The sequence below is a fragment of the Capsicum annuum genome, chromosome 9, assembly GCF_002878395.1.
Source record: "Capsicum annuum cultivar UCD-10X-F1 chromosome 9, UCD10Xv1.1, whole genome shotgun sequence".
NCBI classification, from domain to species: Eukaryota; Viridiplantae; Streptophyta; class Magnoliopsida; order Solanales; family Solanaceae; genus Capsicum; species Capsicum annuum.
In genome coordinates, this window is record NC_061119.1 from 4,621,785 (window position 1) to 4,636,115 (window position 14,331).

At 34.4% G+C, this 14,331-nt stretch overlaps 2 protein-coding genes and 1 long non-coding RNA gene across 5 annotated transcripts; 2 read left to right on the plus strand and 1 right to left on the minus strand.

Moving 5' to 3' along the window:
- Positions 1 to 841: 841 nt before the first annotated feature.
- On the minus strand, positions 842 to 8,809 carry LOC124886989. Of its 2 annotated transcripts, XR_007044390.1 has the most exons (3): positions 8,383 to 8,749; positions 6,536 to 6,734; positions 842 to 1,331 (listed from the first exon to the last, which is right to left on the minus strand). It is a non-coding gene; the product is annotated as an uncharacterized LOC124886989 (long non-coding RNA). The 2 variants fall into 2 exon arrangements; XR_007044389.1 differs by lacking the exon at positions 842 to 1,331 and having other exon boundaries at positions 6,372 to 6,734; positions 8,383 to 8,809.
- Positions 2,082 to 5,063, plus strand: LOC107843123. Of its 2 annotated transcripts, XM_047396028.1 has the most exons (3): positions 2,096 to 2,690; positions 4,373 to 4,390; positions 4,588 to 5,063. In XM_047396028.1, the coding sequence occupies exons 1-3, from the start codon at positions 2,340 to 2,342 to the stop codon at positions 4,852 to 4,854; spliced, it is 636 nt and encodes a 211-aa protein (XP_047251984.1). In that variant the 5' UTR covers positions 2,096 to 2,339; the 3' UTR covers positions 4,855 to 5,063. The 2 variants fall into 2 exon arrangements, with proteins under 2 accessions (XP_047251985.1, XP_047251984.1); XM_047396029.1 differs by lacking the exon at positions 4,373 to 4,390 and having other exon boundaries at positions 2,082 to 2,690.
- Positions 8,810 to 13,298: 4,489 nt separating the features above from the next.
- On the plus strand, positions 13,299 to 14,114 carry LOC124886990 (auxin-responsive protein SAUR32-like). The gene has a single exon (XM_047396030.1). The coding sequence runs from the start codon at positions 13,374 to 13,376 to the stop codon at positions 13,764 to 13,766; it is 393 nt and encodes a 130-aa protein (XP_047251986.1). The 5' UTR covers positions 13,299 to 13,373; the 3' UTR covers positions 13,767 to 14,114.
- Positions 14,115 to 14,331: the final 217 nt, after the last annotated feature.

Genomic DNA, 14,331 nt, shown 5'->3' on the forward strand with positions numbered 1-14,331 from the left:
AGAACCATCTAACCCCCCCCCCCCCCCCCAAAACCCCACCATGGCAACAATGTCAATCAAGAATCTTGTTATTAAAACTTATAAAAAAATATTTTTGATTATGAACATAGAGGCACAAAAGGAATTGAGGTTAAAAGTGTAAGTATGATGATTCTTAACGTGTTAAGGATTTATCGGCTAAGAAAATCGAGTAATCTATTTTGCACTACTAAGTCGTTAACTATAAAGTTTTAATTTGTTCACCAACTATTTATCCTCTAACCAATATTAATAAGCCAACAACAACATCAACAACATACCCAGTGAAATCCCGCAAAGTGGGATCTAAAAAGGGTAGAATGTTTTAGAATTTGTCCTGATTTTTTTACCAAATTTAAGTTTTGTTTTTGTTAGAAAGAAAATAAAATATAATTTTGTTATATTAGATTAACCTCTTTCTTGTAATAAAGATTTTTGATCTCTATAAATAAAATACCCCCTTCATACAATAATACCTTAATATCCACAATATAGTCATTAAAAAGTCTTATTTAGAAGGAGATTTTATTCCAATAGTTTTAAAGTTTTTCAATATTATTTTTAGTATATAGGCCGTTCGATCCAACCATATCAACAATATGTCTTTTTTGTATTGTTTTATGTGTCGTCTGAACTATCGTCTCTATGGTTTGCAAATTATTAACTTTCGCATGACGCTCTCTCGATTTTGACCCAACATAATGTACACTGATCTCACCTCTACCGTTTAGAGGTAGAGCGACTGTCTCTAAAAAGATTAAAGAAAGATAAGAAGACGAAAAAAAAGTAGGTAAAAAAAACCATAATAACCAATGCCAATAAACCCAAAAAAAAATTGATTGACTTATTTAAACCAAAATAATTTTATCTACACAAAGTACACAACCAAAAATATGGTCAACTCATTCATTAACTCTTACAATGTCACTTCCTACATCATCTCTAACAAACTCACTCTTCAAATCCCACAACCACTTTATCAACAAACATCATTGTCAATCAAGATTCTTGTTGTTAAAAGCTTACACAAAATGTTGTTGATATTAAACACAGAAGCACAAAACATGTTGGTAAACATAGAGGATCAAAATGAAAGTCCTTTTAGTTTCCTTTGTTATTGCTACCACTTTTTACTCTTGGTTGTAGTTCTTGTCTACCATTTCATTCTCCTCTTCCTCCTCTTTGTGTTTTGCAAAGATTTTCTTCACCTAATCTCTCATCTACTATGTCCTTAAATTCTTGTTTTGAGCTTTTTGTTGAAGTTTTTGATGAATGATGGGATCTTGACCTTCTTTTGGCTACTTCTGTCCTTCCTGGAATTAGTGGCGGAGCCAATATCTTAATTAAGGAGTTCAAAATTAAAAAATGTGAACAAAAGAACTAGTCGAAGGGGGGGGGGTTTCAACCTCTGCTATATATACATGAAAAATAACTTTAAGCCTGTGTAAATAGTATTTATAATTTTTCATCGAAGGGGCTTGAACCATTCACTATTAGCTAGCTCTGCCACTGCCTGAAACAACCTCTCTACTTCTAAGAATCGATGGTAAGACCCGAGAATATTTTGGTATATTAGATATATCTTTAAGTTAACACTATAAAATCCAAAAGTCTTTTCTTTTAATTATTTTTTAAACACGTGCTAAGTTAAAACAATTCAATCAATTTAACGCAGGGGTTTGAAGAAATATGAACTTATTTTTAAGAGGTTTGTTTTTTCTAAGTTGCACGGACTCTTCACTTTAATGTCGCACCCGTATCGAATTCTCCAAAAGTACACTACTTTTCGCAAATTCGTCACACATCTGCTGATATTTTTAAAGAGTCCGAGCAACATAAGTTTTTTCTAAAAGAAATTATTTTTGAAATATGATTAATTTTTTTTTTGTCTTCCTATCTAGTATCTTGTATCTAATATTGAAATTATACTCTGATTAATTCAAATTTACATAGACAATCTCACTGTAAAGGAGTAAAAAACTCCATGTAACTTTATATCTTAAACTCAAATTTGAAACATGTAACTAAAGGATGAACGACTACTTAATAGTTATCACCACACAACAAGCTCTGACTCATCAGCAAATAAGTTGCGTTAACTCTTTAATTTTAATTCCACATTTATATTAAATTCTTCAAAAATGTACTTTCTTTTGTAGAATCCGATAGCACAATCTCCAAAAATATATTTCTTTTGTAAAATCCGACACGCACAATAGTCATCCTACATCATTCAGAATCAAGCTTCACAAGTCACCATAATCTACACCAAAACAATCCACAAGACTCTTCAATGGTCAAATGAAACATTAACTCCTATAATGTCACTTCCTTCATCATCATTTTTAGCTAATTCAATCTTCATATCACACAAACACTTTATTAGGAAATCCCAAACATGTCAACAATGTCAAACAAGAATCTTGTTATCAAAACTTACACAAAATGTTGTTATTGATAAACATAGAGGTAGCACAAAACCAATCTCCTTTCAGTTTCCCTTTTTGTTACTACCTCTTTGTATTGGTTGGAGTTCTTCTCTATCATTTAGTTCTTCTTTTGCTCTTTCTTGTTCTCCTTTTCATATTTTACACAGATTTCAGTCACCTCCTCTCTCATCTCCTATGTCCTCTTTGAGTTCTGAGCAAAATTCTGGCCATGATGCTAAAACAGTGAGTTCTCTAGTTTCTTGTTTTGAGTTCTGTTGAAGTTCTTGATTAAAGATGAGATTTTTGAGGTGATTTTGGAAAGTGGGTGTTTGATGGTTTGTATGTATTGGGTGTTTTATGTTATCTGGATACATGATTGATATGATTTTCTATTATGATTCTTGATAAAAGATGAAATTTTGAGCTTATTTTGGGATTGGTGGTCTCAACTGTTGAAGTTCTTGATAAAAAATGTGATTTTGAGCTTATTTTGGGAAATGGGTGTTGGGTGATTACTGGGTTTTGGGTATTTGTGTGATCTGGATACATGATTGATATGATCTTTTATTAAATTTCTTGAAAGATGATGAGATTTGGAGCTTATTTTGGGAATGGGTGTTTGATGATTTGGGGGTCTCAACTTCCCTTTTCGATTTTATTGTTGAAGTTCTTGATAAAAGATGATATTTTGAGCTTCTTTTGGGAGATGGGTGTTTGATGGTTTGTGGGTTTTGGGTATTAGTGTGATCTTGAAACAGATTTCATATGATTTTCAATTGAATTTCTTGATAAAAAATGAGATTTTGAGCTGCATCCAAGGGTATGGCCTAGTGGTGCGTCTTTGGTTCAAATTCCAGTAGAGACAAAAAACACTAGGTGACTCTTTCCATCTGTCCTAGCCTTGTGGATAGAGTTACCTTATATCTGTTGCTGGTGAGAGGTGACCGATATCCTGTGGATTTAGTTGAGGTGTGCGAAAGCTGGCTTGGACACCACTACTATAAAAAAAATAAAAAAGATGAGAATTTGAGCTTCTTTTGGGCAATGGGTGTGGGTTTTGGGTATTTGTGTGCTCTGGTTACAGGATTGATATGGTTTTCTATTGAAATTCTTGATAAAAAGATGAGATTTTGAGCATCTTTTGGGCAATGGGTGTTTGATGGTTTGTGGGTCTCAGTTTCCCTTTTCGATTTTTGTATTGAAGTACTTGATTAAAAGATGAGATTTTGAGCTTCATTTAGGAAATGTGCGTTGGTGATTTGTGTATCCCAACTTCCCTTTTTGATTTTTCAATTGAGTTCTTGAACAACAGATAAATTTTGAGCTATTTTTCTATCCCTTCTAATGGGTGTTTGATTGTTTCTGAGTTTTCGATATTTATGTGCTGTTTACTGTTCTTCCTTTACTTCTTTATGGACTACTGCTTTTGTCTTGAGCTGAGGGGCTATTGGAGTTAGGTTTGCATGCACACTACCCTCCTGACTACACTGGGTATGTTGTTATTTTATCATGTGCATTTTTGACTTAACAAGACGTGATTTTGAGCTTGTTAACGGTAATGGGTGATTGATTGTTTCCGGGTTTTGGTAATTGTGTGCTCTGGCGATAGATTTGTTGTGATTTTTAATTGAAATTCTCAGAGAACGATGGCATTTTGAGGGAAATTGGTGTATGATTATTTTTGGGGTTTGGGTGTTTGTGGTGCTATGGCTGCAGGTTAGCGGGGATGTTTTCATTTGTAATTTTTGAAAGAGATGAGATTTTGAGCTATTGTTCTCTTATTGTAAAGCGTTTCTGGGTACCTGTACGGTCTGTCTGTTGGTTAGCCGTGATTTTCCATTGAAATTCTTCAGAACGATGAAATTTTTGAGCTTTTTCGGGTGATTGTTGGATTGTTTTTTGTTGACTGTGTGCTGTTGCTGCAGGTTTGTTGTGGCTTTCAGGTGAAAATCTTAAAAAGACGAGACATTAAGCTACTTGTCGTTTATGGTTGTTTGATTATTTCGATTTTGGGTATTTGTGTGCTGTGGCTGCAAGCTAGCTGTGATTTGTAGTTAAGATTCTTTGAAAAGAGACTTTAAGTTGCTTTTTCAGTAGAATGTCGGAAATTTTCTGGTTACTTATGTGTTTGCGGCTGCAGGTTAGAGCTGTGATTAAAGGGAGAGTGCAAGGGGTGTTCTACCGAGACTGGACTGTGGAGAATGCGAAGGAGTTGGGCTTGAAAGGCTGGGTTCGAAATCGGAGGGATGGAACAGTGGAAGCTTTGTTTTCTGGAAGCCCGGAAAAGGTTCAGGAGATGGAACAGAGGTGCCGGAGGGGTCCACCATCTGCCATTGTCACTGGACTAGATGTCTTCCCTTGTGATGACGACCCCGGAACAGGTTTCAAACGCAAACAAACAGCTTGATCATATTGTCTAGGCTCTAAATTGTACTCCTGTTTTTCTAACTTGCTTTTGCTGCATGTTAAAAGTGGCAATAAGTATACCTTGTTTATACATACAGCGTCTTTGAAATGTTGAGGATTTTATCGCTAAAAATTTTCTCGTTGATATTATGCTTGATTGATCAATAAATGAGCTTAATCTGCTGTAGCTTGGCAGTTTGAAATTTGAAATTATGGGCTATGTGATTTATTTGCCACTATTATTACTTTCTTTATATGTGGAGTTCTATGCCGCTATCATAAGTAACTCAGGCACGACCAATCCATTCTTATTATAAGGATATGTTTGGTTATTTAGGATTATCTTTTCCAAGTTCGTAAGAATAATTTGGAGCTTATTATGATCTGTCTCACTGCCTGGGATCAGAAGTACATCATTGTGAGGCCATTTCTAGACCTACAACAACATACCCAGTGTAATCTCACAAGTCGGGTTAGGGGAGGGTGGTGTGTACGCAGACCTTGCCTCTATCTTGTGAAGTTAGAGATGATGTTTTCGACTTTTCTAGTTAGAATGGATTATTTGTACCCTATCCAATCAATAACTTTTCATGACTGACTTGCTGTTCACTTGGTTTTTGGTTCATAACCATTCTGTAGGAGAGATGGCTGAGTCCGATAGACCGTTGGCTCAAGTAGAGCTTTTCAAAACAGGTTTGAAAAGGAAATATAGTAGTGGAGAAGCCATGTCGAGAATAAAGGAGAAAAAAACAAAAGCAACATCAAATACTACAATATCCGAAGCATAGGAAAGATCACTTCTGGACCTAGTTTTGGATTTTCATGCTTCTCGAAACCTCAAATATGCGATCCAGTTAGAGGTGGATCTGCATAACTCTAGGAAGTTGTTATTCGTCTATTTAGGTGTTCAGCACATTACAAAAGCCTCACCAAATGTCAAAAGGAGCTGTTCTTTGTAAACAACTTTGTGTTGGAAGGTGAAAAAGCTAGATCTTTACCTAATTGAACAGTAGTAGTGCCTCGATCATGATCACCACCATCACTATACTATAAATATTATGAGCTCTTTTTATGAAATCTGAAGGTTAACTCTCTATGTTGACCATTCCTCGATTAACACTCCATACTAAAGAACTCGAAAGAGTTTCTTCTGTGTTAGAGCATAAATGGCCCTATCAAAAGAGCAGCAAAGACTAGGAATATCATTCACAGCAATCTGGTGGGAAAGGGACCAGATATGCTTTGAATTATAAAAGGAAAATATGCGTAGTATTAAACACCAATATATCTTCTTGTTTGCTTCTTGGTGCTGCATGGCTGATCAATGAAATTAACACCATTGTAGATTTCCTCAGTTCAGTCGATGACCATAGATAAAACCAAGTTTTGCTCTTTTTCTTGACCTGTTTGTAACTACGTTCTCCCAGCATCCCCTTAATGCTGAGTACTTTTCACATGTTTAAGTGATCAAACATAAAGGTGACACACAGGTTTCACAACCCCAAAACAAAAAATGTCTGGATAGCAACTCGAGTGAATTTTTTTTTTTGAATATAGCTACTGGAATCATTTCTTTAGCATCAACATAACACATGGTCAGAATAGAATAAAACAAGTTTGTGGAGCACCCCAACTTCAGCAGAAATTTGAAGTTGCGATGGTGCTAAAATAGTAGTCTATACCTGCTCAGATTGCTTCAGCGAGTACTTCTCTATCAGCTTAACCAGCTCGAGGTCATATTTCTTGTCAAGGGCAATCGCCTCTTCCCAGAGTCTGTCTTCTCTCTTCATGAGCTCTTGTCAGATTTTCCCTCTCTTCTGCAAACTCAACCATATCTTTGTCCTGAAGTTTGATAAACTTTGCAGATTTCTCTGCCCTGCCCTGATTCAACAACTATATCTGTTAAGTAATATTGTACTATACTATTATCATATATTCAGTATACATGATGTATTAGTTCACTTCTTCCTAATTGATTTACTTCAAGAGACATTAGTGTCATTAATGGATACATTTTTACTTATCAAAACAAAAATGGACCTTTCCTCAGTTCATCCTTTGCGATTTTTTCCCTTGTTCTGTTTGAATGATAGGCAACCTGAACTCCGGTAGAGTATTGTTTCTGTCAAGCCATACTAACTTTAGTCAACGTGAAGCAGCTAGTGGTTTGAGGACTTGCCTGAACAGCTATTAACTAATACTAGTAAGAGGATGACCTAAAACTGGTAGTCTCTTAAAGGAACAATGTGGTAGAAATCGTGCATCTTCTTTATGCAGATAAACACTCTTTGGTTTTGTGGAGCTTCTGCTTTACTATTGTGTGAAGCAGGGCCTGGACTGAATAAATTTGGCGAAAAGTTGTATGTATGCTGTCACTGAGGTTCGGGATATTGACAGGTTAGGGGAGATTCCGGGATGTCAAATTCAGAGCTACCTACTGATTATTTGCGGATGCCTTTAGGAGAAAAAGGCAAGGTAAGGTTGTGTAGAATAGACCTTTGTGATCCGGTCCTTCCCCGGAACCTGCGGGTAGCGGGAGCTTTAGTGCACCGAACTGCCCTTTGCCTTCAGGAAAAAAAGAGCAACCTGGTGCGTGCGGGATCCGGAAAAGGGTTGGACTGCAAGGGTCTATTGTACGCAACCTTACCTGCATTTCTGCAAGAGGTTGTGGAAACAGCCTCTCTTGCAGAAATGCGTGGGAAGGCTACATACAATAGGCCATTGTGATTTGGCCTTTCTCCGGACCCTGCATATAGCGGGACCTTCAGTTTACCGGGCTGCACTTCTACGAAGTAAATGTGGAGATATGGAAGGGAAGAGAGAAGTTTACGGAGGATAGTGATTTCTAGTATGTATGGGGATCAAAGTCAATGGTCCACATGCCCGGTGCTCCCACTTATGGACGAGGTCTCTGGAAACACATTAGCAGATTGTAGCCTTCGAAGCCAATCTAAAAATCAAGTTATGGAATGACATGCAGATTCAAGATTTCACTAATCCTGCATATTTTCTCGTCTCTCAGTGTTGGACTGGCAACACTTGGAGAATCTCATTCTTGCTTCGATTGGGACATACCCCGAATAGCTCTTGTTTTGAAAAACATTAGATGATGACACCAAACGTACAGGCTTTACACGGTATTATATGGAGTGACCAGCAGTACGGAAACATCACGGTGAAGGCGTGTTACAAGTTTCTTAACAGGTGAGATAGGCTTTACCAGTTGGTCATAGAAACAATATGGAAGTCTAAAGCACCTTACAAAGTGAACTGTTTTATGTAGCTGTTTACTCACATGATGCAGTCTCACACCTTTGTTGCTCGGACTATTCAAAAATGTCAATGGGTGTGTCGGATTCTCCAGAAGTAGTTTATTTTTGAAGAACCCGACACTGTTGAGACATCTAAAGGGAAGAGTCCGCGCAACTTAACCTCACACACAATAATCTACAGAAAAGAGTTGTGGCATGCATCAGGTGCTGCATGAGTAATAGTGAGGTGGAGTGTAGCAACAACAACAATAACATACCTAGTGTAATCCTCGCTTAGTCCCGCCAAGTGGGGTTTAGGGAGGGTCGAGTGTATGCAAATCGTACCCCTCGGAGATACAGAAACTATTTTCCATAGACAGTGAGCTGGATTACCATCCCTGCTTTCTTATGCAGGAGTTTTGAGAAAGAAATGCCAGTTGTTTTGAAGTAAAGACAACTAATGTACAACAACCACAATTCAAATGTTGGACTTGGTGGAGCCTCTGAACATATGATAAAGTGTTTCTATTATTAAACAACTTTCGTCTCATATTTTGAAAAAAAAAACTACACGCACGACTCAAGCGCTCATACAAAAAAAAGGCAGCCCGGTGCACTAAAGCTACCGTTATGCGCGGTGTCCGGGGAAGGGCCCCACCACAAGAGTGTATCGTACGTAGCCTTACCTTGCATTTCTGCTAGAGGCTGTTTCCAAGGCTTGAATCCGTGACCTCCTGGTCACATGGCAGCAACTTTACCAATTACTCAAGCGCTCATACGTAGACAAAATAATCACATACACTTCAGAATTTTAAATATGAACGTCTAAATATGATCGTTTTATCACGTGTTCAGGTACTCAAGCAAACAAATTATAATTTAAGTGTTTTTAAGTGAAATTTGTATCTTTTTTTTTTTTTTTTTTTGTGTTTTAATAGAATTGAGACAAGTTGTTAGTTACAAGTTGATAATCTTGTGGGACTAAAAAGCAAAAAAAAACTAAAGGGACCCCATTCCTAGGATAGGTCCTTTTAAGAAAATGAAACATCATTAATTATGCGTAGACCGAACTATCAAAATAAAATGATTAAGTACAAAAAGAGTAGATTAAAATATTAAATGAAGATAATCAAGAGCAAAAAGCGTAGACTGAAATATCAAAAGAAGATGATCAAGTGTAAAAAGCGTAATTTGAAATATCACATGAATACTAGTAAATGTAGGAATCTTCAAAATTGTTTTGAAAAGTTTAGTAGTTTATTATAGTGAAAATTTATATTGTTAAAATAACATGAAATCATATTGAAGCTAGTAATGGTAAATTCAGATGATAATAAATTAAATAAAAGAAAATAAGATATTAAAAGAAACAAAAAATTTGATATGATTTGACGAAGTAACTCAAATATTGAAAAAAATTACATAAAATGCATCAAGTTTATTGAAAAAATGTCCTCTCTTAAATAACTCTTCAACAATAATATTTTGTTACGCAAAGGAAAAAATCTTTAATTTACAAATTTCAAAGTTTTTATTTAAAAATAAATCACTAAGAAAGATTATTCAAATTAAAATGGCAAAATGCTCTATTGGACCCCTGTACTATGTCAGTTTTGTAAGTTGGACACTTCTACTTACATATTTGTCATCTGGACCCCTGAACCCACGAAAAAACTACATTTTAAACACTTTTTTGGAGAGTGTACACACTCTCCCATGTTAGCTGCCACATCAGCTGCTACGTGTGCCACGTCACCTGCCACGCGTGCCATATCATCTGCCACGTCATTTAAAAAAATAAAATAGAAAAAGTATTACATTAAATTTCAAGTCATTTTTAACATGCTACATAACAAATTAAATATTAAAATTAATTTAATTAAATAAGAAAAATTTATAAATTGCAGAAAAATTTGAATAATCATGCTTTTAAAATTTGAAAAATTTGAATAATCATTTTTAAAATAAAAAAATAATAAAAAAAGTATTACTTAAAATTAATTAAATATTAAAATTAATTTAATTAATTAATTTAAATTTTAAATTTAAATTAGTAAAAAATTAATTAATTAAAATTCTTAACTAATTAATTAATTTAAATTAATTAAAATTTAAATTAATTAATTTATCAAATTTAAAATTCTTACCTAATTTAAAAAAATTACTTAATTAATTAATTAATTTAAATATGATTTACATATTTAAAATATTTAATTTAAATTAATTGTGCGGGGGGCTGGGTGGACTGGGGGGCTGGGGAGGGGCTGAGTGGGGTGGGGGCTGGGGGAGGGGGTTGCATGGGGATAGGTGGGGTGGAGTGGGGGGCTGGAGAAAGGGGGCTGGGTGAGGTGGAGGGCTGGAGGAAGGGGTTGCGTGGGGCTGGGTGGGATGGGGACGGGCTGGGTGTGGTGGGGGCTGGGGAAGGGGGGGGAGGGAGGGGGGGCTGGGTGGGCTGGGGGCGGGGGGGGGAGGGGGGTGGGGGGGGGGGGGGGGTGGAATTTTTTATTTAAATTTATTCTTTTTAAATTTTTAAAAATATTTTTAAATTAAAAAGGATGGAGGAAAAAAAGGAGGGGCTGGGATGTGTGGGGGTGGGGATGGGCTGGAGTGGGTTGGTGTGGGAATTTTTTTTTTAATTTTTAAAAATATTTTTAAAATGATTTTTTAATTTTTAAAAATAATTTTAAATTATTTTTAAATTATTTTAAAAATATTTTTAAATTTAAAACGATGGAGGAAAAAAAAGGATCCTTTTTTTTTATAATTTTAAAATATTTTTAATTTTTTTTAAATTGTAAAATTATTTTTAAATTATTAAAAATATTTTAAAATTATTTTTAAATTTTTAAAAATATTTTTAAATTTAAAAAGATGAAGGAAAAAAAGAACCCTTTTTTTTAAAAAAAATTTTAATATTTTTTTTTAAAATTATTTTAATATAAAATTGGTCAAAAATTGACACCCACTTGCACCTCTAGGCGAGTGGTTACACTCTCTTTGTCCTAGTCACCATGACCTTACCACATAGGCAAGGTCAACGGTTAAAGAGTGCGAAATGCTGCTTTTTGATGGGTTCAAGGGTTCAGATGGCAAACATGTAAGTAGAAGTGTCCAACTTACAAAACTGACATAGTACAGGGGTCCAATAGAGCATTTTGCCAATTAAAATAGAAAATTTGGTTAAACTCTAACAAAAGTTGTTTCTCAGAAGTTAAAGCAAGGGATTTTTCTCTAGAAGTGTTTTTGAAAATTTAACCAAGCACAAATTATTGCTCTGATACTTAAAAGAAATGCTTTTGAAAATGATTAACCAAACACAAAATACGAAAATAATTCTGATAAAAGATATTTTTAAATAAACAGATTTAAAAATTTGATCAAGCGGAAGAATCTTTCAAGATATTACCATTAAAGAATTATATATATAAAACACTTATATAATCTAATTCATATAAATAAAATTAATAAATAATCACCAAAAGCTATAGCTGGTGGAGTGTTAAATACGCATTCATTCCTAATCAGAAATCTAGGGTTCGAGTTTTGGGAATGAAGTCACTTTTAATAAGGAGCGCTTTACCCCATAGTTAAATCTCCCGACGTGAATTCAAATTAATCAAACTCTAATATCCGTACTGAATACCAAATGGAAAAAAAAGATTAATAATGTGGACCACATCTTAATGAATATAAATGAAAAATATAATACAAAGAAAGTTAATTAGCAATATGTGGACACATCTTAATGAATCTAAATAGAAAATCTATTATGAACAATCTCATATGAGCAATATATGAAACATCTTTTTATCATTAATTGGTCTATTCACCATCTTTATCTTAATTATTTTTTTCATTTTTGTTCCTTTGAATCTGTCAACTCTTTGTCCAACAAATATTTATATATATATATATATATAATTGTGGTGTTTGGGTCAATTTCGGTCATTTGCGCTCTTCGACTTATTTCATGTTAAATCCCACCAGCAACAGATATTAGGTAATTCTGTCCACCAAGGCTGGTATAGATGGAAAAAAAATCAACTAGTATGTTTTTTACGTCTCTGCTGAGATTTAAATCTGTGACCTCATGAGATTTTTTTTTAGAAACGTTGGAGTTTATCCGATCCACTTAACCTAATACTTTTGTTTTGGTTGAAAAACATGAACCCTCTAATACTAAACTTTTCTTTTTCGATTGAGTGTGTGAATGAAGTTTCATATTCATAGTCATTGAAAATAAAAGAAAAAACTGCACATAAACCGTAGGGATATCGTTAACGATATGAGGCAATTTGAAAAGAAAAAATTTAATGTGGCTTAGTCTAAAGCGTATTATATCACAACATATTAAGAGTAAATTTTTGATAGAGGTCGAAAAATAAGAGAATAAGAGGTTCATCCAAATCCCTTTTACTAAAATCCTAATTTCTGAATTTGTAGAATATAGTTGAAACTATGTCGAGCGATCTAATTAATATTAATTATAGGAAAAATAACATAAATATACACGTTAACTTATCATATTTACACAAATTTCCACCTTTACAAAGTAATTACAGAAATTTCAACTAATTATGTATCTTCATTGAACTTATCGGGAGTTAATTATGTATCTCGACAAACCCAAAATCGGAAAAAATGTATCGAGAGCTAATTATGTATCTTTACAAAGGAAAAAGTGTATCTTCGTTGGATATATTATGTATCTCGACAGATTCAAAATCGGATAAAATGTATCTGGAGCTAATTATGTATCTTTACAGAGGAAAAAGTGTATCTTCGTTGGCTATATTATGTATCTCGACAGATTCAAAATCGGAGAAAATGTATCGAGAGCTAATTATGTATCTTTACAAAAAGAAAATGTATCTTCGTTGAATGTATCGGAAGCTAATTATGTATCTCAATAAACCCAAGCGAGATTTTAAATAATTATGTAAAATGTTGGAAGTTTTTGTAATTAAACTTTGTTGAAAGTTATGTTGTTTTCCAGCTAATTAGGGTACTTATGAGTGTACCTAATCCAATAACTTTTTTTAATAAGTACAAAATATAAGAACATAAAGGTTGGTAAAGTGATCTAACTTTGGAAAAACATGGATTGTATCATATGTTATATCAAATGACCAAAAAGGTTGCAAAGCACATGCAATGGGGACCTAATATTTTGTACTATAAATTCACTTCTCAAAGCTCTACAAGAAACTCAAACCAAATCTTAAAATTCACTATATTATAAAACATTATATTAATTAAGCTCAAAAATATGGTGAAGTCCAAGATAATTAAGAAGTTATTGAAGGCTCAATATCTTCATCAATTGATTCCAAATTCCAAAAAAAGGTCACATAGTAATAGTATTACTAGTGCTATTGATGATCAATTTCGCGATGAAACAACACATGGCGAGACATCATTGGTGCCAAATGATGTGAAAGAAGGATACTTTGCTGTTTTTTCGGTGAATCCCGAAGAGGAACCAACAAGGTTTGTGGTGGAACTGCATTGGTTAACGCATCCGTCTTTCTTGGAATTATTGAAGAAAGCTGAAGATGAATATGGATTTAGGTATGAAGGTGTTCTTGAATTCCCTTGTCGTGCCGAGGAATTGGAGAAGGTTCTTGCTACTGAATGTTCGAACAAAGTTTCACGTTGGTAGCTGGAATGATTTACTGGATGTTCGGCCAAAGTTTCATGTTGATAGTTGGAAAGATTAAGATGCTACAAATTTATACGTATAAGGTGTAAGGTCATTTGGGAATAATTGTGCGAACTTGCCACTAGTGCTTACAAGTTGTTACAAAGACATCAAAGTGATGCAATAGTTCTACTCCGTCTGCTTTATTTTATGTGTTTTAGTTTGACCAGTTACAAAAAAAATACTGGAATAGTATCTTAAACTAAAGATGTGTGTGGTGTGTCTAAATTGATTTACAAACGTTATTTGTGTTTGTTCAATTACTTTTCGTGCTGAGGAATTGGAGAAGGTTCTTGCTATTGGATGTTCGAACAAAGTTTCACGTTAGTAGCTGGAAAGATTTACTAAATGTTCAAATAAAGTTCTATGCTGATAGCTAAAAAGATTTACCGAATGTTCGAACAAAGTTTTGTTTTGGTAGCTGGAAAGATTAAGAGGCTACAAATTTACACATATAAGATGTAAGGTCATTTGGGGATAACTGTACGGACTTGCCACTAGTGCTACAAAGGCATCAAAGTGATGC